The sequence below is a fragment of the Anopheles funestus genome, chromosome X (genome assembly GCF_943734845.2).
Source record: "Anopheles funestus chromosome X, idAnoFuneDA-416_04, whole genome shotgun sequence".
NCBI lineage: Eukaryota > Metazoa > Arthropoda > Insecta > Diptera > Culicidae > Anopheles > Anopheles funestus.
In genome coordinates, this window is record NC_064597.1 from 6,299,537 (window position 1) to 6,326,250 (window position 26,714).

The window sequence follows — 26,714 nt, forward strand, 5'->3', positions numbered from 1 at the left end:
ACCAACCTTTTCGATTACATTTTTTCCCCCTTCCACATTTATTGATTTAAGTTTGATGGCTCTTTAAAATGTTCAATTTATTGCTTTTGAGTAAGTGTATAACAGCTTCACGGCGTTCCTCTACAGTCTCCTGGGTAGAAGATCGTTGGGGATTTTTTTCTTGGTAGAGCTTAGATCTTCTTCTTAGCAATGGGAACTCCGGAGTGGAATCATGAATTCACTCCGACTCCCAAGTTGAAAGCCCGGATTCGATTCCAAAAAACGATTTTTTTATTTAAATTGTAGTTTTCTACAGTTTTCCTCAAGGTTTCTTTTGGTTTTTCACACAGTTTTCATTGATATTTTCCATAGTTTTCAATTGGTATTGAGTGACAATGTTTCAAATGCTCCGTTGTTATCTATGACTTTATAAAAACACTTTTCATAGAAGATTTTCCGCACGTTTTTTGAGCTACCAATATTTTGTTGATAGCAGTAATAGGCTTCTCCTCTTCCTCCTCCTCTTCCTCCTCCTCCTCCTTCTCCCCCTCCTCCTCCTTCTTCTCCTCCTCCTCCTTCTTCTTCTCCTCCTCCTCCTCCTTCTTCTCCTCCTCCTCCTCCTCATCCTCCTCCTCTCATCACCAAAATACCCTTCTGGACATTCAAAGAAATTGTAGATAACGGGTGAAGTTCGTGTTTCAATTTTCGGGTAAGATTCGAACTGTTTCGACTTGTTGTTATTCGATGTTCAAAATTCCCACGATAGCCGCACTCCATTCTCATATAGAGCTACGATTCCAGCGTGAAATTGTTGTGGTTAATTTCCCAGGAATAGCGTTGAGTCGAGAATGAGAACGGTCAGCGCATTACAATATCGAATGAAGAATCTGAGATTAATTTCGCGTGTAGAATCGTCGAGCCAGGTTTCGATGAAAACAATCGTAATCGCATTACTATTGGTTGCCAGATCCAGTATCATGGTGGTTTATCTTCAATCAGAGATTTTCCGCCACCTAATTTTTACTCCGAAGAACCGCTAATTACCAAACATTTCACCCATGAGAGTCGGAGTCGAATTTCTCCGGGTTGCTCATCATGTCCTGGCAATCCCACGGATAGGAAAATGAAAGGCGATAGACAACAATTCTTCCACGAAGAATCTAAGTGCTTAGTAGAAGAGTAGGCATGTCCAGATCGTATGTCCCTTGCGTATATCCTTGGTGGGAGTAAATAGCCCAGCGCCGTTTTCTATCCACCATCATTTGCTATGTGACGTCATCGCCATTGTTATTTTAAAAAAGTCGTGCCTCGGTTCCACAAGCTCTCATATCGTCGCATAATATAATATAGTTTAATTTATTCATATATTATTTTAAATATATAATATTACTTTATGTTATAAAAAGTTGTTTAGCAAAAATACCATTTTGTGTGTGAAGGTCTTTGAGTAAAAAAGAAGTAAACATTGGTTAAAAAAATAAATGCAAATAATATTCACAAATATTATTTATTGTTTTATTTCTCAAAAATTTAAATCCTACATTATTTTTGTGTATCTCGGCTACTACGTGCTGTACAATCAATTTTCGGGTTATTTTACATATTTTTTTTCCTCATCGTAAATCTATGTTTTAGTTCACACATACTTCGTGGACGAATTGTTGCCTACCGCCTTTCATTTTTTTCTCCTATCCGTACCATTTGCCAGGAAATGATGAGCATCTCGGAGAAAATTTAATAAATGAGGTTATAAATAAATTGCCGCTACAGGCTCTGCACGCTAGTCGAAGCCGAGTGGACGAATCGTTTGCCAACCGTCCCTATACCGGTACCATATAGGCATTCGCCAGACGATAATGTAGATATCGCAGGCTATACGGGGTGGAAAATTCTTGCTCCTGGTATCAGGAAACATTTTCATGCGTATTATGGATCCGCGAATAATCGTCTAGAATCGGTTATATTAATCACAGTGAACTCTAGACCGTCGACTAGCTCGGACGTGTTTAATTATAAGCAAAAGCACTACAAAATTACGCTATATATAGCTATCCTCGTGAACGAGTACGATAACGGTCTATAGAGACTGTACGTGTGAAGTAACAAAATGGACAAGCATTTTAATTCCTCTACGAGAGCATCCATCAAGAGCGTGGTGGTTCTCTCAGCTTGTTGTAAAAGTGTGGTTTGCAGTTTAAACAGAAATTATGCCTTCCATCCAGGACGAAAGCAGCTGCTAGGAACAATTGCCAAAAGGAACTTTTTTTATGATGAAAGCAGCATCACTTTTTTAATGGCAAAACTATTCTCATTCTTCTTGCCCGTTCCAGATCAGATAGGATGCACTTTAATTGCATACGATTGCGTTCTAAATCCTTGAGCTTTCGAGAGAAAATAATCGGGAAAAAAGAAAATGAAAGAGTCGAGCTTTCTAAGGTAATCCTTTTTCATGAGAATTTCTTCTTATTTTCCCAATAAAGAAATTTATAGTTTAACAAAAAATACACACTCATACAGTTTTGTGATTCATTATATTAGTTTAAGTACGTAATTTAATATAATTTTTTTTTTGAAAAAAAAATCTTTAACACTAGAACTACCGGACCAGTTATTTTGACTGAAACGCTTCATTTTCATTACATTATTTTTTTGAGGTTAAACAACCCTGAGGTAGTGGATACATGAATTTTACACATATATTCTATAGTACGTTCTCCAATAAACAATAAAATATACTCCAACTCCTCGAAATTGTTTAAAAATTAACCACGAACGAAAAACGCTTAAAACGCTTGGTAGTTCTAGTGTTAAAGAAGGGGTTGAAAAGAGCTAGCATCGTGACTATAAGTATCGAACATTTGGAACCACCCAAAATTAGTCTACAAACGGCGATCATCTGTCGAAGAAACGATTCTACGGCAAATCCTAACTGAACCATGAATGATTTCCAAAGGACCTATTTTAAACAACGATGAAACCCCTTTTTTCCCGATACCGCACAGATTAAACCGTAAAGCTCGCTTATCGTGCACCGAATTTGGAGATGTAAAAACGGACCTAGAAGTAAACCATCCACCGTGTACCGCGAAAGGTGAAGCGATTTTATTTAAAGATGAAAGGCATTATTAGTATCGGTGGAACTTGTGATGAAAATATTCACACACAATTGATCATTTACGGGAAAATTCTGCTTGAAACGTTGAATGCCACATGAAAGCATAAAAGATTGAACTGTATTGTAATCGAATGTGAAGCACTTTATATTAATATTGTAAAAGATGCTTAAATAATTCGTGTTTATTAAGCATAACCCTGCACCGTACAACGCGCTGCTATGCTAAAAGTGTAGCAAAAAAATAGTTCCACCCTCACCTAATTAAACATTTATTACGTAGTTAAGCGAAACAACATTCTGAAGCGGTTTCTGGTTTTTGGCTAAGCAGTCTTAGCTTAATAGCAGCCAAATATTTCAGACTTCGGTAAGCCAGCTCTCCGTTTCTTTCTCTCACTTTAACGGAGAAATATTTTTTCAAGACTCTTCTGTCGTGTTCAATTCCTCCAGCATGGTAGGTTTTTGTTTGATGTATCATGTTGAAGTGCGGGGTGGGTATTGTGACACATAAAACATACTTCACGCAACTGAACTAGCTCTAGATGATTTTTCATCATTGAAATATCTGTGAAGAGCTGAGAGTTTTGATTGAGACACTTGAGACAACAAACAGGGCAGGGGTTTTAGTTGTTTTTGTACCTTTTTTTACTGCAAGCAAACCCCCAAGTATTTAGTATTATTATTGTTACTTAGTAATTTATCAAATGAACATTTCGTTAATAAAAAAATAAAATAAAATAAAATAAAACAAGAAAGCAAATGGAGGCGCCCAGTACCTGGCTACTAGCGAACTGAAAGTTAAGAAAATTCGTAACTGGCTAGCAGTTTTACGTGAATAGTATTAATATTTGTAAACAGTCGAATTCTAATCCTTTTATTAATATATTCTTTTTAAATGCGAATCTAAAAAACTGTCAAAATAAAACAAAATAAAACGAATGGAGACGCCCAGTACCTGTCTACTACTGAACTAAAGGTTAAGAAAATTTATAACTAGCTTGCAGTTTTACGTAAATTAAATTAATGTTTGTAAACAGTCGAACTATAATCCAAATTTACTCAGTTTTTTTTAAATGTGAATCTAGAAAAAAATATCAAACTGTCAAAATAACACAATATAAAACGAATGGAGACGCCCAGTACTTGACTACTACTACTCAACTGAAGGATAAGAAAATTCTTAAATAACTTTCAGTTGAACGCGAATTACTGTTTGTTAACATTTAAATTCCAATCCTTTTTTACATATTTTATTTTGCTATTTTAACAATCTTACTTCTTTCACATAAATCGCAAGTACATAACCAACTTATAATTTCAAGCCAAAACTTTTCTTACCATCGGTCTTAATCGTTGTGAGAAAAATAAGACTAAACACATTGGAACAGTAAATACACATAGTGTTGTGTGATAATTCGCTTAACTAAAGTGTTTATCTCAGCATAAGAATGGCTGCAAACGGACAAAATCGGTACCAAACAGCCTACAGCGATGTTTGCTAACAGTTTGCAAAAAAAAAGCGAGAGGAAGTTTCCTATATTTTGTTGGGTTTCTCTTCACTTTATTCGTTCCCAATACCAATCCTTCTTTGAAATGACACGGCCACATTGATTGATTAAGCACTTGATCAAGTGAAAGAATCGGTCAATTTTTGTAGACTCTATTTGCAGCCAAATATTAGGAGAAAGCGGAATGAAGCGAAAGGGAACCTCTTCATTTATCAGCGAAAGGATGATATTAAGACAAAATATTAACCCTAATGCCGAAGAGCAGACGAAGAAAATACTACAAAAGCAGACCCGAGATTTGAAATGTATTGTTGTGGATGGAATAGTGTTGTGTGTGAGAGGGATTTTGGTTTGAATCGAGCAGTGAATAGATATGGTCCTATTGTGAATATATGTAGGAAAAAAAGGGGTAACTAAAAATGAGCGAGAAAAAAAGGGATCGGAACTTTTCATGTCTCTGAAGCACAAAAAAGTAAAAACAGACTGCAGTGTTTTCTAAAGGGGCTACATTATATGCTTTATCACTGTCGTAAGGGGCGCCGCTTTCTATTATAGCCAATCTTAGTAGCTTTTCGTTTTTTGGCTCCGTGTCTGTATTTTTATTGCACAAAATGAACCGAAGCTCTAAAATATTATTAGTTGGCAAACTTTTTTCTTCCCCCCGCTGGTACATTGAGTTATAATCAGTGCCAACAATAGTAGTTATATAAATATGTAGTTTGAAAATATATTTTAAAACGATGCTTTTAACACCGCTTTTGTCTATTGAAGGTATTTTATTTTTTAATTAGTACTGGAACTTTTTTTTTATTTATAAATAGAAGCATTTGCGAAGCTTGTTTTAATTTAATTTTCATTTTCCGGTCCAGTTAAGATGTTATTCAAACCCATGTTGTTTGAGTATAACAATATTGAAACAAAAAAAAACAAAATTACCACAACGATGCCAGAGGGCATTAATATTGTGTAGCTTTTGCCGTTAGCAGAGGTTCAAACATTTTCCACAGCAGAGCAAGACGGCGTGCGGTTGGCTTTTTATTTTTTCCCTCTTCTCTCCGAGATGTAAGTAATTATGTATGAAGAAGTTCGGTGTACTTCCTGCTTGCTGGAAGAGAGTTTTGTATTTGTTTTTGATTTATTTTTTTTTATTTTTCTCAGGGTGATTGGCTTTAAAGATCTCCCCGATTCGAAGTATTTCGACTGCACAAGTCTTAAATTTTATCGTTCAAATCGTACTGTCTTAATAACCTTAATTAATTTCCAGTAGAAATACAAAGTAAATAGGGAAATCAATTAGATGGATCTATGAGACACAATTAGAAGAAAAAATATATTGACACAGTCAGAAATCGACTCCAAAATATAAACAAGGGGATGTATGAAAATTGTTTAAATAAACTTTCAAAACTTTCATAAGTACTAATACCAATTGAAAATTATGGAAAATACCATTTAAAATATTGGAAAATCCAGAAGAAACCAATTTAAATCCTCCAGGAAAACGGTGGAAAATTCCTTTTTTAAAAATCCCCCCAAAAAAAACTATTCAAAACTTACGGAAATTAGTTTTAAAAAACAGCACTAGCACAAATATGAAAATGGAACAAAAAAGTATAAGCATAATATTACGAATAATATAAACTAATATACACTTATCGAAAATTAACTAAAAAAAAATACTAAACAAAAACTATTTAATACACATTAAAACGACATTCAAAATGGCGGCCATCGCTTCTCAAGTGGCATTTGAGTAAAAGCACGATTAAATTAAAAAGATAGCAAAACATAAAACGGCTCATTTAAATATAGAACTTACATTACACCCACTAAACTACACCCGCCCCCGGGGCAGAGATCGTTTTAGCAACTGGATGCGTTCATGCGCTTGCAGTTTACGATTAGCACTTGATTCAACCTTTTGCACCGGCATGTGAAACAACCACTCGAATCCCCGAACGGGTCAAATAATTTCGATTCTGATTGAATTTGGAATTTTCACCAGAACTATTTAAATTGAAAAGACCATTGCGCCACGTGGTTTGGTCTATGCGGTATTTGCACTCTTTCACTTGGTTGCTGCACACTTTCACGTTTTTTTAATGTGATTTTTTTTTGCTGTTGTTGTTATTATGGTACTACCAACCCATTGGTGGTTGGTACAGTGATGTTGTGTAAAATAATGGATGGGAAAAAGGATGTGAATAAACGAAAGAAGAAAACCAAACCAAAGTTGGGTAAAAGATTACATGGAGCATTGTTGTTTTGCATTCTCAGCTCAAGCATAAGTAAACGAGCATGATTTGCAACAACAACGGTATTTTAATACCGACTCGTATAATCGTTTAAGCAAACACCTTGTAGTACATCATGTTTTTTTTTTCTTCTCTCAAACACACTAACCGATACACATACACACTTAACTTTTGCAATTTCAATTTCTTACGCTGTACCACTGTTTACATTTTGGATTTTGCAACAAACAACACAACAAAAAAACCTAAATAAGATACACATAAAATCGTGAGCTTAAAGTAAACGTATTCCAGCTCAACTGAAACGACGTGAAACTAAGGCAAAACTGCACTCACTTATCTTACGCGACCCTTATGCACCTACTACGCGGGTGCATTCGATGCACCGGCCGTACACCTGCACATGAACGAGCACAGTTCCGGTTTAGATTTGAGTGTCGTTCGATTGATTGAGGTTGATAGACGAATCAAAGTCACAAAACTGCGGTGAAGTTTCCGACAGTGAAGTCGCGGGTCCGTCGAGTTGACATCTGAGCTGAAGACGACTCAAACAATTCGAGCGCCCCCACCGGGGGGTCACACGCGCGGAATAATTCACAATCTATCGGTTTGCAAACGCAACAGAAAACATCATAGCGACACCATCAAGCCAAGGCTAGCTCGTGCAGTGCTTGCGATCCACAGTCCGCTAGTACACTGGTACAACCAGGACGATTGAAGCAACTTTCACACAGTCCCGAAAGTGGATAAACACTCGAGAAGGATGTTCGGGTATTCATCGTCTAACATCGGAAGCTTTTTTTTCTCCTGGTGTTCATCGCTGTGTTCATCGGCTGACACGGAATCAATCGGTACTCGTTCGTCCTGAAATATTACTTCACGAAGGAGAGCAAAGTTTCTACGTGAAGACCTACGTTTAGCACGAAAATTATCAGATTCAACTAAAAGATCGCCTAATGGCCATTGACCTTGGCCTTCATTAGGAGTTGAATGATGCCTGGTGCACCAAGTGAATTGTTGTTCTCTATTTAGACCTCACAGGACGCTTTTGCAAGCGATTTTAAAACGATTTTTTTACACTATTCTTCCCATAAGTAGTTTTAGGTATAAAAAACATTAATAATCAATTTTTCAGCACAATTGATTACTGATTATTTTGTGAATACTTCTTAAATTGAAATATAATGCTAAAATGTAAATGTATGTAAGTATAATTTACAAACTGGCAAATTGATGTCACAAAATTTACTATTGCATCAGATAGAGAAGATATTAAGAAGATAGTGGAGTGAACAACAGTCAACAGCTGATGTAACAAGGAGCTAGATTTCGAAGACATTCGTCTAGAGCAGAAAACTATCAAGAGTTATCCCAAAAAACTAATCCTGGTTGTACCAGTGTACTAGCGGGCTGTGGAAACTTATCACAAAAATAAAAGAGAACTCAGGATATTCTTACTTGGGCAATCCTTGAAGTAGTTTGAACAAAATCGGAAACCCAAAGTAATCCTCAAAAATCTATACAAGCTATTAAAGTATGCTAAGTATTTCAAGTTTAGTCATCAAACGGTCAAGACTTAGAATATTTTTATCCCGAAACAGTCGGTTATAATCAATGGCGGATAAAACTTCCATGAGGTCCTAAGCTGGAGTGGTAGTTTGAGTCTGTAGGAACTGTACGGAATGCCGCAATAAGATTGAACTTGAGGCTCCCTGGAATTAGAGGCTGAGGAAGGGTGGTTGTCGAAGAACAGGTCACAGAATCCCCAAACCGACGGGGACACTGGCGGAGGCCCTCTTTGCCCATACGATAATCCTCCCCCTGTTATTAGTGATGGGCGGATCGAACCGAACCTAACGAGTCGGAGCTATTCATAAGCATCCATAAGACCCGTAGACACAAGTAGGTCCAGTGGTTGCAATGATTCCAGTAGGTGGAAGCTCCCGTAAGCGACTCCGACCTGTTGGTGCAGCGAGTACGGGTCAGAATAGGTTCAAAGTAGGTTCAGTAGGTGCAACGATTCCGGTAAGTGAAGCTATCATAAAGGACTCCTACCCGTGGGTTCAGCGAGTTCGGATCGGAACAGGTTCAGTAGGTCCAGTAGGTTCAAGCTACCATAAACGACTCCGACTTGTGGAGTTCGACTCGGACTCGGGTCAAAGTAGGTTCAGTAGGTTACAGTACAAACTACCATAAGCGACTCCGCCCCGTGGGTGCAACGAGTTCGGATCGGACTCGGATCGGAGTAGGTTCAGTAGGTCCAGTAGGTGCCAGCTACCATAAGCGATTCCGATCCGTGGGTGCAGCGCGTTCAGGTCGGACTCGGGTTAAAGTAGGTACAGTAGGTCCAGTAGGTGCAATGATTCCGGTAGGTGCAAGGTTCCCGAATCGTTGCCCATCACTACTGGTGTGTGACCCATCACTACTGGTTATAATAGCTGCTGCATGTGGTAGCGGCGCCGGTCTTTACACGACAGGATCGTGTATCAAATCCCATCCGGACCACAACGTAAGCATTTGAGTTTAGACAGCGAAGGCTTTATACTACTTTTAGGGATACTTTTAAATGCATTATTTGAGAAGAAGATATAATAAAGAATATACAGATCGTCGTCTAACTGTACGGCTGCTATGATTTCGTTCTATGCACTGAATGATTGTAAAAAATATTTTACGAGATTACAAACAATAACCATGTTCTTTCTTTGATAAATAGCGGTCAAACCATAAAATTTATTATAACATATATATTACATGTTTTCGCATTATATGGCCTGGCCGATCTTTCTCAAATTATTACAATTATTCTGTACTACTATATATCTACAATATTTAATGTAACATAATTGTTTACAGCGTAATATTCAAATATTTTAGATAAATTTTTCATAACCACCCCCACGGAAAGGGCTGATTTCGGCAGTTATTTTATACGTACCTTGTGCCAATTGTCAAAAGGGCCTTTCTGCGACACCTTGCTATACATACCTTGATTATTTGGTACATATTTATTTATTTGTTGTGGGTTGTAGATGGGTTATGGTTTACCTTCTCAATATATGATTTCGTGCATTTAGTGAAAACCTTAGTTCCTTTGTTACGATGGGAATCAACTTTAATTTTAGTCGCAATCATTATTTGCTGGTCGGGATCGTGTGCGGCTTCCTGTTTAGCTACTATTCGCCCCACGATTATGCGGAATATGTAGCCGAGTGCCCGGAGGTGACGGAAAATACCGATATGTTACAAACGCTTGAGCATAACAACGAATTCGAGCCGCAACTCAACTTGGAGCAGAAACCGATGATAGCGAAGAAGATGGTGAAAAATATAATACGCCCACGATATTATTACTCCGAGCTGGGCATCAGGGAAAAGCTGTTCGTGGGTGTGCTGACAACTACGGAAAATGTTGACACTTTTGCTACCGCAATCAATCGTACCGCTGCACATCTAGTGAATAAAATTAAATTCTTCATACACGCGGACAATGTAAAGTCTAACTTTAACCTGAAGAATATAGTGGGTTTTACCGACACCCGGGAACATCTGCGACCGTTTCATATGCTCAAATACCTCGCAGATAACTATCTCGATGAGTACGATTTCTTTCTGCTGCTAATGGATACGACGTACGTGAATGCTCGTACGGTACGCCGGCAACTTCAGCATCTTAGCGTCACGTTAGATGTGTATATGGGAACAACGCTGGACGATAATTCGTTTAACGATGGGAAAAACGACGAAACCGCACGTAATGACTATTGTGACCTGCATGCCGGCATTATACTGAGCAGTGGTGTGATTAGAAAAATCCGAGCGAATCTTGATTGGTGCGTTCGTAATTCGGCATCAAACAACTACAGCAGTAACATCGGCAAGTGTGTAAAATATTCGACAAAAATTAAATCCTGCCATCAATCCTGGCAGGGTATCGATATTACCAGCTACCATCTGAACAGTTACAAAATCTACCGAGATTTCCATTTAATCGCAAAGGAAAGTCGTTTCAACAATGCAGCAATGGTTTACCCTGTTACGACGACGGACGACTTTTATCTGCTGCATGCATATTTCTCACGCCTGCATCTGAAGCAAAACAGTGACATAAAGCAAACGTTGCTAGAAGACGCTATGCAAATTTCCAATGGTACAATGTCAAACGATATCCTTGAAGTGCGGTGGCCACTGGGTGTGCCAAAATCGAATCCACCCGAATCACGACACGACGTGGTGCCGTGGATAGCGCTCAATACAACACACTCCTTCATGTGGAATTCCGAGGTTAATGTGCAACGCTTATCAGCAGTCGATGAGGAAGATATACGCAACGTGTTAAATAAAACTATTTTAGAAGCAACGCGAAACAATCCGGATGCCGAGTTTCGTGGCATACATACTGCGTACAAGCGTTTCGATGCCGTCCGGGGGATGGATTACCGGCTGTTGCTCAATTTCTACGACCGGAAGCTGAAAAAGATGGTGCAGAAAAGCTTCGAAGTGATCAAGCCTATTAGCCTGATCGAAATCGTCCCTTCGCCGTACGTAACGGAAAGCACGCGTGTTGCGATGTTGCTGCCAACGTTCGAGAATCAAGTGCTGGACACGGAGCAGTTTCTCGAGAGCTACGAGAAAACGTGCATGGACAGTCAGGATAATACTTTCCTGATGCTTATATTTATGTACCGGGCGGATACGCCCAGCAAAGGTGATGAAGATGTGTTTCTTCCGTTGAAAAATATTGCTTTAGCATTGACGGAAAAACACAAACAGGATGGGTCGAGGGTGGCCTGGGTATCGATACGGTTGCCCGCAGAAGTAAGCGCCAATGTTAGTAATAATAATCGATACTACAGCTCGTTTTACGGGCCGCACGCCCACATGAGCTTTGCCGCTGTTGACCTAGCTTTGCGCAAGATAGGTCTGGAAAGTTTGGTTATGCTCTGTTCCCATGCGGCCTCATTCCGGCCGGACTTTCTTAATCGTGTCCGGATGAATACCATTCAAGGCTTTCAGGTGTACAGCCCGATCGGTTTCATGATGTATCCCTGCGAGTGGACTGAGCTGTGCAAACCGTGTGAAAACTGTGATGTTGGTCAAAGTAGCGGTTACTTCGACAGGGCCAACTATGATGTGGTATCATTCTACAGCAATGACTACGTGTACGCACGCAAACAGCTCGAACAAATGTTACCAATCGTTCGTACCGATCGGGACATTGTGAATCTACTATCAATGAACTCTACGCAACTCATCAACAACGGTACGATAACAAACATAATCGACCTATTCACCAGGAGCAATAGTAAGATACATGTGCTACGGGCGATTGAACCGAACCTACGTTATGGACGAAGCATAACTAATTTCCTATCAAACGATCCTTACGCAGAACAATTATCTAAGTTGCATTGTACCGAAGAAACGGAACGAAGACAGTGTATTCGAATTGCATCAAAGAAACAAATAGGCGATGTATTTGTACAATACAGTAAACAGTTTGAAACCCGTGAAGTTGTGTAAAAAGCAAATCAAAGAAACAAATAGAAGATGTACTGGTACAATACAGTGAACCGTTTTGCACCAGCCGTGAAGTTGTGTAAATGAAACCAAATTTGTAAAAGAAACTACTCACAAACAAATGCAATAATTTAATTGTATTATGATTCACTAGCCATATTTTTGGTTGTTGTTTTTTTTGTCATTTGTGCCACAGAACAATTTCTAATAAATAACTATAACAATGTACACAAAGACACGTATGATTACAAGTGTGGTTAATTATAAATCAATTGCCGAAATCTACCCCATTTAATGAAAGCGATTAACGTACGTTGATTGTCTTCTTCTTGTAGGTAAAATACATCCGCACAATGATTGATTAATATTTCAATTGGCTATCGAGAAAGTTTAAGCAATATTAAAGAAACTGTTATCTCCTAAGGGCTTGGTCAAATAATGCCTAGTAATGATGATGGCCACATAATAACAATACCACTAATCTGGGTTCAAATTTTCATATCTCTCATACGACGGATTTGCTGTTTGGCTTCCATTCATTGATAGTCAGTTTTTAACGCTGGCATGCCAGGACCAACCAGAATAATCGACAACTGTAACGAAGCAAGAAATTGAAGCTTATAACCTTAACTTCTTTAACGTTTTTTAATTGATTTGCAGTTCAAGGACAAACGTAAGAGTCCAGGGACCTTATAGATGAAATATTCCGAATCCATACGAAAAGTAATTTTTGTAATTCTCTACTTTATAAAGTTTTGAAATTATATTTTAACAACCGAGGTATACATATACATACCACCGCGTATCTCGAGTACTAACTGTATTTGACAGTTGATTTGTTTGTAAACATTAAACTCGAAGCACATTCACAGGCGGAGCGCGTATCTGAAATAGTTGTACAAAGAAATAAATGAAAACCAGATGATAAAAACTAGTTTTTACAATATCCTTATTCTATTATGTCTATCGCTAGTGATCTATTACAGTCTTAATGTGTATTTCATTAATAATCTACAATCAGCTGTGCCGCAAGATGGCATTAACATGGTTGGGCACGATGCGTTAGAGTTTGCTGCGGCAGGAACAAAACCAATACTGAACAATACTCAAACAACCAAACCACGCTCGGTGCAAAATGCAATAATACGCAAAGTCACAGCTTTGAAACCGGTGTTTCGAAACAAAAATCCAAAATATTTTGGAATAAAGCAGAACCTTATCAACTGCTTTCTTCCGAAAGCGTACAACTTAACCAGTGTGTGGAAAATTGCTAACTCGGTATGCAGTAGTGATAGGTGTGGTTACACATTTGGAGTGTCTTAATCATACTCTTCACTTTAATTTCAGTGGCCCAAAGTGAACGAAGTGTTTCCTGCGAAGGATAAATCGATCGGAGCGGTCGTAAATGCAATGAGCAATGAGTCTATTCATAGGCTTAAAAATTCACGCAGAGGAACACAGTTGAAGCTGGTACTAGAACTCACTGGTTCGCAATTTGTACTGTTTAAACCGAGCTGGTATACACGTGAAGATATCATAAATGGCACCGTATACTCAGGCAAAGATAGACACAACTCCGAAATTGTTAGCTTTCATTTAGCTGCCATATTAAACCTCCGATACACACCGATTGTTGCTGGGCGGAAAATTTCACTTCGTAATAATTTAATATATGCAGACGATGACCTTCGCCAGACGATGCCAGGTAGGAAATATTCTCAACAGTTCAAGAATGCATCAAGATTTTACCAATTCCCGTTTGTTGCAGTTATCAACAATCAGCAGTGTGCCTATGGTGTTTGCCATTACTGTAAAAGCGATGAAACGGTATGCGATGATCCAGCAACCGGCACCCTTGAGGGAGCAGTTTTGCTTACCATTCCGGGAAAGATATCAAAGTACAGGTCGCCGTGGCAACGCACGTACAAGGATCAGCTGAAAGCCGAATGGGAAAAGAACGATAATTATTGTGCACTAATACGCAAACAGCTGCAGTTTGATGTACTGCTGGATCTGATAGATGCGGCTATATTTGATTTTCTCATTCAAAACGGCGATAGGCACCATTACGAAACGCGAGAAAATCGGGTATTGTTGCTGGACAATGGTAAAGGGTTTGGCAATCCATTCGTAGATCATATAGATATTCTTGCCCCGTTGTATCAGTGTTGCTTGTAAGTATTTGTGATTTTTCTTTATTGTATTATGGTTAAATGCTTTATATGTATACTTTCTAGCATTCGGCGCACAACATGGGAAAGATTGTTAATATTCTCTGGTGGAGCACTTACCGAAACGCTTGAGGAGCTAAACAAATTAGATCTACTGTATCCACTAGTCATCAAGGAACATTACACCGCTCTTGAAAGACGGTTACTTTACATTTACAGTACGGTCGAATTATGTAAAGAAAAATTTGGTAATAAAATATTTAAATAATTTTATTACAGTCATACTCTTGCACTAATCTGTTACACAATTTTACTCTAACGCGGTTTGAACACTTCTCCTAAACGATAGGCCAACGATCCTCGTATACGTTTTCCTCTTAGAGCAAGTCCGTTAGGTAGTAACGCCGGTTGACGCACGTATATACCTCGTTTATTCGGCGTCCAGGCACGAAATATGGCCTCGCTGTGTTGTGGTAAGTTAACACCAACCCAACCGACGGATGATAATAAAATATCACAGATGGTGGTATGCTTTTCTAGCGTACCCTGTACGAGGATGTTGGGGCCACATTCTAGCGGTGGAAACTTTTCTAATCGATCCACAGTACCAAACGGTACACCGAGCAAAGGTGTGCCAAGGAGTGCCGTATACAATGCACTAGCCTCGGATGTATCGCAAATAATCGTTGGAAGCGTATTAGAAGCATAAAGAATAAGGCGAATTGAGCTTGGACCATCTAGAAAATCGATTCGTCCTATACCGCCAACGAATAAAGTCATGCCGGGTTTTAGAAGATAAACTCTTGGTCGAATCATACGTCTTGAGATAGTTAACAGAATTTCCTCCGTAGTAAGAAGATCGAGTATTTGATCGGGCTGGACAACACCTGGCGTATCGTAGCACCATTTAGAGTTGATATACTTTTCGTTGTTTTCGTTCAATGTAAGTATCGGCGTCGGTCCACCACTCCTTTGCGTCAGAGAGAAATGATCAAAAGCTTCTTCCTGTTCCCTCTCGAAGGTACGACCGATATGACCAAGAAGTGTAGGATGTTTTACATCGCTAGTCGCTTTAGACTGTTCGCGTCTTAACCGTTGATTTGCCCTCTGTATATATTGCTCCTGTTTTAAGCGATTCGTCCTTAGAAATAATCGATAGTCCGAAGGACGCAAAATAGGAAACTTAAGCATACGTATTGTTGTGCCTGGCCAGGGACTTGCGGTGGCTTTTTGTATCAAATCGGTCGCTTGCACCTTACACAAGTCGGAACGAAGTAGTGCGTTGAAAAGTGTGCTTTTTCCCACATTCGTACAGCCCACCAGATACACATCACCGCGGGTGCCCCAGACGTTGTGAATTTTCGTGATTAATTCTTCCACACCGTATCCAGTGCTGGCTGATATGAGCGACACATGTTTGATGTTGTTTCTCGAAAAACCAGCTTCAATTATGCTTTTGGTCAAACATTGTCGCACGTTCTCCAAGTAGCCAGAACAATCCTGTGGCAATAGGTCGATTTTATTGCCCACAACAATTATGGGTCGTTGAGATCCTAATATTTCTGCGAGTCCAGGCCATATTGAGCAGGGAAAGTCCAAAACATCGACCAGAAGAATGGCTAGAGCTTTTTTGCTTTTCATAGAGGACAGCATTTGAATATAATCATCAGCGGAAACCGTCACATTTATTGCAACATTGTAGTGTTTCAAAAAGTGGCATCTTTGGCAAATGGTAGTCTGTGCAAAGAAGTTATGATAAAAACATATGGCATTAATATAACATTAACTATAACTACTATAACAAAACAACTTACTAATAACTGTTCTTTAGATTTGCCTTTAAATAATTGACTCGGTAAATAGCCAGGAATACTAGGTTCGATGCAATGCAACAATGCACCACATCCTCCACAAGGTACTTTCGCAGATGGTATGCTAGGATCCGGTGTACCATACAACGATCTTCCATCCTGATCATGTTCATCGTAATATTCATAATCTGACATCCATTCTCCAGTAAATAGTTTTTCATTGCCTTCCTCCGTCAATTCATCCAGTTTGCGCACTTTCAGTCCGCTTTGTTTGTAAGGCATGTGAACCATAGATGAATTATCGCCATTATCGAAAGCCATTTTTCCATCGTCGAACAATTCATTATATTCCTCTGTCTGTAACTGCTTCATAGCTACCGAAAACGGTCGTATCTCGCACGATTTTCTTATGTTGCTATTGTGTAATTGTTTAAGTTTGGATTCCATGATTTTGTTTTGTTTGTAACCCATTTTTAAAGTTCTGCTCTCTATGAACGAACTGTACACAATTTTGTGTTTCCATGCGTCGTATATCTCGTCTGTACTGTTTATTTTCGGCAAACCAGTGGCTTCACATTGTTCTGCCCATTTAGTGCTGTTCAGCTGAATATGTCTTGTTGTAGGTAATATCCTACTTCGGAATAAATTTGATTTTAAAACACTTCGAAACATATTGAAACGTTCACGCACATGTATTGTTTTTCTCAATCAGACATGACATTGAAATTCCGGGCCCAATGAGTTTATACCCAAGGTAAGTAAATAGTTTTAAATTAAATAGTATAGATACACAGTACCTCATATATGCAGATTCGCCGTAAGTTTACTACAAAACATTTAAGTAAATAGGAAAAAGTTATAATACCTACAAGAAAGTTGTAGTAATTTTAATAATAACACATTTTCTTTCCACACAGCGTGAATGTTGATTGGGTCATTTTTCAATGACAGTTTAAATGTCATACAGCACACGGGTTCTGCTTCGCTAGGATTTGTTTGGGTATAATAAGAACTGTGCTGTATTTGTGGTGAAATAAAAGTTCTTTATTATCGCCGTCTTAACGAATCGAAACTGGTGATTCATAAGTATTAAAAGCATTCGTAAGTAGAAACAAAAGTAGCTAAACTAATGTATGCTATGACTATCGCTGTAATCATTATAGAATTGTTACCTCTAACCTCAGTGCTTTTCTGTTGCAGTTCCTTCCGTGCCAGTAAAAGCAAAGAATACACGAAATTACGATCATCATGGGTCAATCCATTAGCTTGCTACCAAATGTTGCTGCCTCGACCGTGGAGTCCCCTACAAATGTAGCCAAGGAAAAACCCAAATGCAAGGCTTGCTGTGCTTGCCCCGAAACGAAAAAAGCACGCGATGCCTGGTATTATAATAATTCAAAAGAAGGTTATATAATAATATGTATTCTAACGTAACCCTGAACATTTATTACAGCATTATGGATCATGGGGAAGAGAAATGCAGCGAGTTGATAGAGAAACATAAACAGTGCATGCGAGACATGGGCTTCAATATTTAATGCATACTGTCGGGTAGATAGCAGTAAGGATGATTAATTGAACATTTCTTGTTTGTGTTTTTGCACGCAGAAACAAATATTTGTAAATTTTGTTTGTACATTTAACAATGTCGTTTAAAACAATATAATCTTATAATTCATCACTAAGAAGTAATTGTTGTTCTGTTGTTATATATCAGTTATTGTAGGTTGTTAATGCTCTTGATTTTAGGAATCTGCAGAAATGATTGATTCATCCGTTACGAATTCAAATGGTAAAGTGAAAAAGTACAAACAATATGTTTTTGATTGTGTGTAAATAATTGCTTTGCGGTAACAAGCAAATTAAAATTGTGTTTAGATCTCATGTATAATTAAGATTTCTATTTGTTGCGATGAATACGTTCCGGGGTTTTGTTGTTCTAGTCTAGTCTTGTCTAATAAATAAGAAGTACGAACAGTCCGTGAGATGGTTTCAGTTTTATTAGTGAAATAGTTTCTTAGATGCAAAATCCTAGAACTGTTTAATTGCAATACCGAAGCTCTCGTTGATAGCAGAGGCTACTTCAACAATTTAAATCCAATTTTTCCCGTTCGACTGTTCATTACAAAATCTTCAAATCATCTCATCCTCCAAGATGTCTATATCAACAAAGGTTGTCACGAAATTGCATTACTCGATAGACCTTGACTCATCTGCTATGTACACTGAACACATTGTTTTGTGTAATGCTGACAACCCAAGTAGAAGTACATCATGCTAAAGGTAAAACGAGATTTTAGCTACAAATCACTCGAGGGACTACTGAAAACTTCGAATTATTTGTTCTTCACAATATGGCAAACAGCGACGACTTTGGACAAGTAGCTGTGCTTATATTTCCAGTTGTAACGTTGGGGTTATCAAATTAATGTTCGTTGTTTATCGGAAAAATAATACCACTGAGTATGATCAAATTATCTCCACTATTTCGGGTCAGTTTAAAGTTTTACAGGAACTTTTCGAAATTTCATTATACTCGTTTAATGGATCTATGAAGACTTAACTATTCACAATTTTAAGCTTAACCTTCATTTCAATGACCCCCTTCCCCGGATATGTGGGGAATCTTAATAAACTTTTAATATAATGAAGCTATCGGCTTGAAACTTTAGGAATGCCTAAAAAACATGTTTTCAACCATATAAGCAAACAGCAAATTTTTGCAATTTTTTAAAATATACTTTTAAATCAATACTCGATTTGTACCCCTTTCTTCTGTAACCACCTATCTAGGTAGGCAATACATTTTTTACAGAAGTTCCACTTTAATTAAATTAATATAAGTAATATAAGAACACTTTATTAAACATTTTACGGCAATACAACAACTAAAACCAAATATATTTATACTTTTCCACGCAGAAAAAACCAAAACCCGTAGAAAATGCATGACCACCTACCTGGGGGTTATAGAAGTTAGGGTGTAAAAATGTTTGATAGAATCAAACGATCAAACATTAAAATAATAGGTAAATGTTTAGTATGAAGCTGTTTTACAATTAAATTGAAGTCAAAACATCTTTTAGAATTGAATAAAAACGCATTTGAACGTGGAAATGTGTAAAATTTAATAAAAATTGCACTACCTATCCGGGTAGGTGGTTATAGACGCAAGGGTGTATTGTTGGTCATTGAAACAAAGATTAAGGTAAGCTTCAAATTGAAAGTATTTGTTCTAAAATAAAAGCAACTCATGCGTACATTAAACCTATTTCTTCTAGCAATGGAAAGCATAAATCAATTTTAATGTAAATGGTTTTAATGATTTTAAAAATTATACTGACTTTGAGAGAAAGTTCGCAACGATGCGTTTGACGTTTATCCTTCATATTATATACCTTGTGGAAATTTGCTCTAGAGCAATCCTGTTGATAGCACGCACGCGACCAATTACGAGCTCTTTGGTGTGTTCGCGGTGCGATCGGTGAGATGTACTCCGTATGAATTTTGCAACTAAATGTGCTGAATCAGTCAAAATTACGTGGAGCTGCACGTGAAATATCTAGATTATTGCGTGTAAAGTAACGGTAAACGTGTAAAATTTGCAACAGCGCATACGGTAAGCAGATGATGGAGTGTTTTTGCTGCGCACGAACACGCCATTCTTAATAATATAATATTGCTAACCTCTTTTTGTGATCTTATTTTTGTCATGGCACGCATTATAAATGTTGTTTGAGGTGTGCAGATTCTTTGTGAGGAATGTTTACGTGATGTAGTGAAATTTTTTAATCGGTTAATCAAGGCGTGAACTTTGCTTAACAATTCTCACTTTTGCCATAACCATATTTTATTTCACCCCCCCCTCCCCCCTGCGAGATTGATGGTGGGCGACTTTGTTATACTTTATTCGTTACACGATTGTATATGTTATAATTTTTCTCCTTTACAGTACACAGTGATGTTAAAAGCTACGTGTTGGAAAATCGCCAACTTGTACGAGTAAACTATTGTGTTTTCCTTTCAACAGCGTTTCGTTACCGAAAGCATCCATCGGAAGAAGGGAACATTATTATGGGAAAAAGGCAGCGCAGTGACTACCGAGTGGACGGTGGGGCCTCCTCGACGGAATCGAACGATGAAACTTTACTTTCCACCAAAATGAATGGCGGTGAAGTGTGTACACACATACAGAAATCTATCGATTTGAACACAATACGGAAACAAATTAAAACCAATGAAGCTTGGTTTAAAAAGGTTTGCGGCAAGTGTTTGGATGAGCCAGCGGCACATGGTGGAAATCATATCCACGACTCAGGCAAAGTGTTCAGCGATGCCAGTACAGAAACGACATTGTGGCTTTGTCTCAAGTGTGGAACACAGCTCTGCGGTCGTAAGCAAAATCAGCATGCACTAAAACATTATACAGTAAGTGATAGTGGGGAGGTAGATCTAATTCAATGTCGATACTGTAATGCATTCCATTTTTTTGTAATATTCTAGGTACCTCGTTCGGACATTCATGCGCTTGCAATGAACACAACAACGATGGACGTGTGGTGTTACTGCTGCAATATGGCAATCGATCCGTACGCGAAACCAAAGCTACTCGAACTGGTTGAGCTTATTAAGCGAGAAGTCACGAAAGTACGGTTCTCCGATACTTCCACCACCTGTATTACGGAGATGCAAACGAAGTTGCGCGATACGACCGACTCAGTCAGAAACATGGTAATAGATGTACTGCAATCAACCACAAACAGTTCGTACGATGTGCCGGATGCTGCAAAATTTGATTCCAACAATCAAACGTACGAACACAAACCGGACAGTGGTACGGGGTCGAATCAGCCCAACCTTGCCTCGACCGCGCTTGTTCGGCATACGATGCCGATCAAGAACATAGTCGACACGCTGCCCCGTGTGCGCGGTCTGTGCAATCTTGGCAACACTTGCTTCTTCAACGCCGTCTTACAGTGTTTGGCTCGCACACCTTATCTGCTGCACATCCTCAAGCAGTCGGCAACCGAAGGTGAGAAGGTGCACATACCTGGTGGGATGTTAAAATTACCGGACGGTTCCGAGACGGCCGTGCCACCGATAGATGGAGTATTGACCAACTGGCGCAGTCTCACGGAAGCGCTAACCGAGCTGTTAAGCGAACTAATTGCAAATGCGGAAGAATCCTTATCACCGAACCGGTTGCTTCAGGAGCTGACTAGCAAGTGGCCCCAGTTCGATGGGGGTGATCAGCACGATTCGCACGAGCTGCTGCGCCATCTGTTGGAAAGTGTGCGTACGGATGATTTACGCCGTTACCAGTCCCTAATACTACAATGTCTTGGTTTGGAAACAAGGCAGCAGCTGCAGAACGTCGACAGCACACAGAAGGCGGTGGCAAAGTTCTACAATGAACAGATTTCCCAGTGGGTGTTCCGTCCGGAGCAGGTGTTTAGGGGTTCGCTCGTCTCAACGTTAACCTGCCAGGATTGCCATCATACCTCGTCACAGCATGAATATTTCCTCGACATTTCATTGCCGGTGTGCGTGGAAAAGCCGCAACCGCCGATCAGACGACGGAGTAGCCCCGAGCCGGACGGTCATAGTTCCGGCACGTTGACACCGTTGACAGGTGCGAGGGGGATGTCAGCAACGAACGCCGATGGGACAGCAGTATCAAAGTCTTCTACCAAAAAAGAGCGCGAATCGAATAAGAAAGCGAAAAGGATTGCAAAGCATCAGAAAAATAGAATAAACCTATCGTCTGTTGGAAGTGGTGTTGGTACATTGCCGTCTGCTGGCGGCGATAAGGTAGGCAATGGTGGTAGTGATGAAAGTGAACCGATGGCAAATATGATACCGTTAACGGATGATCAACCAAGTCCACCCGATGGTTCGAAGGTGAACGATGAATCGTCGGACGAATCGAACGAACCGTCAGACGCCGATGTGGAGGATAATGACGTGACGGACGATCCACTGTCGAAGAATGGTTCAATGTCAATTGTAGATCAAAACGGTAACCAACTGCGTTCGCTGCCGGAAAAATCAGACGATACGCCAGAAAACCTAAACAAGGAAGCGGATGGCAATAATATCGTGTGTGCAGTTGGTATTAGCGCACAGCGTGCGGCACACATGGCACGACAGCTACCGGCCGGAAATGCGGAAAGCAGCGAAACAGACGAAGACACTGTGAAGCGGAGAGGCGATTTACAGCACGGCAGCGGTGGTGGACGTGATGGAGGTGAGGAGGGATGCACCAGTGAGCCAAAGCGTGGCCGGCAGCGTACATTTAGTCATGCGGATTGGAGTAACACGATTGCGCCCCGCTACCAGTGTGAGGACGGCGAGTACTCTATACAGTCGTGCTTTAATAATTTTACCGCCGTTGAGTTGATGACGGGCAACAACAAGGTGTGCTGCGAGGCGTGTACAGAGCGCATCAACGGCAAGGGTGGTAAGTCGGTAAATACGAACGCGACGAAGCAATTCCTTATTTCACAACCGCCCGCCGTGCTGATACTGCACTTGAAGCGCTTTCAGGTAGGGTTGCGAAGTGTATTCAAAAAGCTAAACAAGCTGGTATCGTTCCCATTCGTGCTAGACATTGCACCGTTCTGTGGCTCGAAGGTAAAACGTGCATCGCACATTCGGCCCGGTCAGAAAAGAATATTATATGCATTGTACGGATTGGTCGAACATTCAGGTTCGATGCACGGGGGACATTATGTCGCATACGTGAAGGTACGCCCGACATTTGGCCCGGACGATGAACGGTGGAAATTCATCCCGCAGGGTACGAAGGATGAGCTGGATCGTAAGTCGGAGCAGGAGATGGCAAAAGAGCAGGCGCTCCGTATGGGAATACACATCCGTGATAGTGACGATTCGCTCAGCTCGTCCCATACAACCAGCGATAATGATGATAGTGGTCAGAAGCTACCAAGGGAACAAGACGAACAAGACGTGGTGGAAGGTGACGTTGGTTGCACCCCGAAACCGACCGAACCATTGCCGGATATAGAGCCACCACCGGGCAAATGGTACTGTGTATCGGATAGCTATGTACGCGAGGTAACAGAGGAAAGCGTTTTGAAAGTACAGGCCTATTTACTATTCTACGAGCGTATATTCTAATCGTATCTTATTTTCCCAACCACCCTCCCTTCAACACTTCATGTCTATTTTGTATTTTTGGTTACCCGTACATTTATATATGTTTTATCGCTCTCAGGATTGTTCATTGTGAGAGTCGGTTCGATTTTTAAAGTGATTGCATGAACAACATTTTGTTTTATCAAATGTCATCGTGATATTTTGAGTCGTCACAATTTTGCTCCTTGCGGGCTTTAAGTATATTGTGCCCACGCGAAGTTTTCAATCCGTTGAGCTAAACGGTGTTATAGTACGCTCTGTTTCGATTATAGTATTTTTCCCCCTCCCTCTCCTAGAATAGTATGCAAAGTTTTCGATGAAAAAGCTGTTCTACGGCTAGGAGTATGACAGCTCTTTTTTTTTTTTGAAAAAAAGCCCTTTAATTAACTGTTAATCGTGTTGGTGCTCTTTCAATGATGATTGTAGGGTTTTTTTTTAATTGATTAACACTAGAACTACCAAGCATTTGAAGCGCGTTTCATTGATGGTTTGCTTTGGTAAACAGTTTCGAACAGCTGGATCAGGTTTTAGCATTTTGTTTTTTTTTTCTTTTGAAGTTTATACTATAGAATAGATATGCAAAAGTCATACATCATACTACGGTAGCATTGATTTACCTCTTCCCGTTAAAAAAATAGTGCAATGAGGAAATGGAAGCGTACCAGTCAAAATGACTTTTACCGGTAGTTCTAGTGTTAGGGATAACACTTACTCTGTCGACTACTGTCACACTTAAACGATCTCGTGGACATTGCAGATGCAAATTATCATGTTTCTTGAATGGTTGGTATTGCTTCACAAATGAGACACAAATCATGCATGGTGTCTCGACTGAAAGCTCAAACAAATAAGTTAGTTCTATTTTTTTTTGTTATCGATGGATCTATGAATGTTATTGATCCGTTAAAATAATTGTGCGTTCCAGAGCATAATGCCCCCCACGCGGCTCCGGTTTCAAGCTGAAATTTAAGCAAACAGTGTTAATCTCATAGGTAATTTTATTTCATATTTTAATTTTATTCGCAAAACACGGTACTAATTTCCAATAAATGCAAAATGAAAACAACATTTTGGTCTTTGCTTTAATATTTGCTTTTGCAAAATAGCATCCTTTTAATATCTTTGCCTTTCTTAATTTATTATTTGTATTTATTTTGTCGAATGGGGCATTATACACCGGAAAGTGCAATTATTAGCTGTAATTCGTTTTTTGTTCCCCTTAAGTTCCCATAAAGGTCCGAGACCCATGAGGTCGATTCGATCGTGTTCGTGGATCAATTGTGTATTCAACAAAATGGCTTCCCATTGACCAGATGTGTTACGTCATTTACCGTCAGCTTCCTTATTTTTAAATAAATAAAATTGTGGAGCATTTCCAATACCTAATCTTCTTTGCATGAATAAACCTTTTCTTCTCAATGTGGAGAGAGAGAGAGAGAGAAAAAAACAACGAACCGTAACACAGAGTTAATCAACGTTAGATACTTCTAAAATATAGATCCGGAAGCGAGAGATAAATTACTTAAAAAACATCTTTCTCTATCCGTCTGCCAAGGTTTAGAAAGCATGCGTAAAGTTAATAAAAACGTTTATATAGCGTGTCGTAATGGACGTGTTATTACAAAAATTTTGTTTAACCGCATCACTGCAATTAAAAACTATGAACAAACAATATTGTTTTGAGCATTTTTGTAATAGTCTCTCAAAGAAATTGAATTCAGGGTATTTCAGCGAAGATCGCATTAGGTATGCTGCTAGAATACTTTAGCCGCACTACTCTAGGAAAAGCTTCTCGCTGCTAAGCCATAGCGATAGAAGAGATTATTATGGGTCTACAGTTTGAAATGATGGTATGTTCTTTACTATGATCCGCGTAACAATAACAATTTCACGATGCAAAAAGATGGCCGATCGACGGAACTTGTAGAACCCCTTACATCAGGTGGTTTAAAAAACTTAAAACATCGAATCAAGTGAAATAAATTTAAAAAACCTTTTGCGTTTTTTTGCATTTTCCACAAAAAAGTTGTAGAACAAAAAAACACCACAATAATTTATATTGAATAAAGCTGAAAGTCGAAAATCAAATAGCTCTCACTTTAAAGAATTTTGAACTCAGCGCTTTAGACACATTAACACTTTTCAACCAAAAATTTTTAACATTTTTTTTATTCAGTCATTACTTTATCTGCTGTCTATTAGTCGGAAGTCAAAGGTAAAGAAGTAGTGTAATACAATTGCAAATGAATGCTGATAAATATAGAATACGCTAAATAACTTTGACAAACTAAAACTGAAAACTTGCGACTGGTTGTATAAAGAGTTATTTGCTGTCTTTAGCATGAAGTCCAATGTGTAGAGTTAAAAGCCGAGTGAGTTACAAAAGAGAAATCTTTCGTAAGTGTCGAAAATGAAAATTGTGATCCGACAGGGATGATAATAATTCTGAGATTAATACATACATCCGTCTTCTATATGTCCAATCACACGAATTTTGCGATAGTTGTTGACAATTAAACTGAAAGCATTCAAACAAAGCGAACCCTTATTATTGGGTGGGTTGCATAGAACGGTCAGATGATCTGCTTATTAACGCAAAATCCTGGTAACAATGTTCGTCAAAACCGAACCTCCAAACCTATGCGTAAGCCAATCGTGATTGTAAATCGAACGTTCTCTATCGAAGCAAATGTAACGGAAATCCAGAGAAACAATTAAGAAATAAATGAGTTTGTTTTTTTTTATTGAACGCAATTGCGTGTTGTTGCAAAGTGATAAACTTTACTCAAAAATACTATCCAACGGCGAAGTAGATAATAAAAACTATTTATGAACTTATTTCTTTATTTTTTTAAATTTTACGGATTAATATCATACCCCATTGCCGTTACCTCGTATAGATACAGCTCCTTCCTGCTTATGGAGGAAATGTTCGGAAAGGGAAATTTGCTACCTGTTATGTTGAAAACAGACGCCATCACCACTAAACTACCACCAACACCACCATCTAAATTATTACGTGGAATATAAAATAAAATTGTTAACGCAATTGGAATGGAGGCGCCCAGTACTTCACGGGGAACAACATATTAAAACCCTCGAAGGACTCGTAGAAAGGACTTGAAACTCGTGCAAAGTTTGTTTTATAACTCTTTAAAAGCTCGTAAAAAGCAACCGGAAAGAAAAACGGATAAAAAATA

At 39.0% G+C, this 26,714-nt stretch overlaps 5 protein-coding genes across 10 annotated transcripts in view; 3 read left to right on the forward strand and 2 right to left on the reverse strand.

Moving 5' to 3' along the window:
- LOC125772686 (dopamine receptor 2) overlaps window positions 1–7,901 on the reverse strand; it is a 41,909-nt gene extending 34,008 nt beyond the window's left edge. For 2 of the 5 annotated variants that reach the window (XM_049444163.1, XM_049444160.1), the window contains exon 1: window positions 7,191–7,901. The gene's annotated coding sequence lies outside the window, so the exon portion shown is untranslated. Of the gene's footprint in view, window positions 1–6,418 lie in introns of all 5 variants that reach the window. The other 3 variants (XM_049444162.1, XM_049444158.1, XM_049444159.1) reach the window with 2 other exon arrangements.
- Window positions 7,902–9,790: 1,889 nt separating this feature from the next.
- Window positions 9,791–12,949, forward strand: LOC125772628 (chondroitin sulfate synthase 2). The gene has a single exon (XM_049444153.1). The coding sequence runs from the start codon at window positions 9,957–9,959 to the stop codon at window positions 12,375–12,377; it is 2,421 nt and encodes an 806-aa protein (XP_049300110.1). The 5' UTR covers window positions 9,791–9,956; the 3' UTR covers window positions 12,378–12,949.
- A 102-nt stretch (window positions 12,950–13,051) lies between these two features.
- Window positions 13,052–14,829, forward strand: LOC125773011 (glycosaminoglycan xylosylkinase homolog). The gene is made up of 4 exons (XM_049444225.1): window positions 13,052–13,652; window positions 13,722–14,079; window positions 14,143–14,548; window positions 14,612–14,829. Exons 1-4 carry the CDS (start codon window positions 13,296–13,298, stop codon window positions 14,811–14,813), a joined length of 1,323 nt encoding a protein of 440 aa, XP_049300182.1. The 5' UTR covers window positions 13,052–13,295; the 3' UTR covers window positions 14,814–14,829.
- LOC125772644 (nitric oxide-associated protein 1) lies at window positions 14,790–17,105 on the reverse strand. The gene is made up of 2 exons (XM_049444154.1): window positions 16,360–17,105; window positions 14,790–16,282 (listed from the first exon to the last, which is right to left on the reverse strand). The coding sequence occupies exons 1-2, from the start codon at window positions 17,026–17,028 to the stop codon at window positions 14,861–14,863; spliced, it is 2,091 nt and encodes a 696-aa protein (XP_049300111.1). The 5' UTR covers window positions 17,029–17,105; the 3' UTR covers window positions 14,790–14,860.
- A 2,596-nt stretch (window positions 17,106–19,701) lies between these two features.
- Window positions 19,702–26,256, forward strand: LOC125772416 (ubiquitin carboxyl-terminal hydrolase 45). 2 transcript variants are annotated; one of them, XM_049444127.1, is made up of 3 exons: window positions 19,702–19,975; window positions 20,387–20,784; window positions 20,860–26,256. In XM_049444127.1, the coding sequence occupies exons 2-3, from the start codon at window positions 20,431–20,433 to the stop codon at window positions 23,494–23,496; spliced, it is 2,991 nt and encodes a 996-aa protein (XP_049300084.1). In that variant the 5' UTR covers window positions 19,702–19,975; window positions 20,387–20,430; the 3' UTR covers window positions 23,497–26,256. The 2 variants fall into 2 exon arrangements, with proteins under 2 accessions (XP_049300084.1, XP_049300077.1); XM_049444120.1 differs by having other exon boundaries at window positions 19,703–19,975; window positions 20,309–20,784.
- The last annotated feature ends 458 nt before the right edge of the window (window positions 26,257–26,714 follow it).

What these genes read in the sequence shown, in the direction of transcription:
- LOC125773011 (XM_049444225.1), top strand. Translation starts at nt 13,296, where the DNA reads ATGATAAAAACTAGTTTTTACAATATCCTTATTCTATTATGTCTATCG. An exon ending in TGTGGAAAATTGCTAACTCG is followed by an intron (nt 13,653 to 13,721) that starts GTATGCAGTAGT and finishes CTTTAATTTCAG; the next exon opens with TGGCCCAAAGTGAACGAAGT. An exon ending in CCGTTGTATCAGTGTTGCTT is followed by an intron (nt 14,549 to 14,611) that starts GTAAGTATTTGT and finishes TATACTTTCTAG; the next exon opens with CATTCGGCGCACAACATGGG.
- LOC125772628 (XM_049444153.1), top strand. Translation starts at nt 9,957, where the DNA reads ATGGGAATCAACTTTAATTTTAGTCGCAATCATTATTTGCTGGTCGGG.
- LOC125772416 (XM_049444127.1), top strand. Translation starts at nt 20,431, where the DNA reads ATGGGAAAAAGGCAGCGCAGTGACTACCGAGTGGACGGTGGGGCCTCC. An exon ending in ATGCACTAAAACATTATACA is followed by an intron (nt 20,785 to 20,859) that starts GTAAGTGATAGT and finishes GTAATATTCTAG; the next exon opens with GTACCTCGTTCGGACATTCA.
- LOC125772644 (XM_049444154.1), bottom strand. Translation starts at nt 17,028, where the DNA reads ATGTTTCGAAGTGTTTTAAAATCAAATTTATTCCGAAGTAGGATATTA. An exon ending in AATCTAAAGAACAGTTATTA is followed by an intron (nt 16,283 to 16,359) that starts GTAAGTTGTTTT and finishes TTCTTTGCACAG; the next exon opens with ACTACCATTTGCCAAAGATG.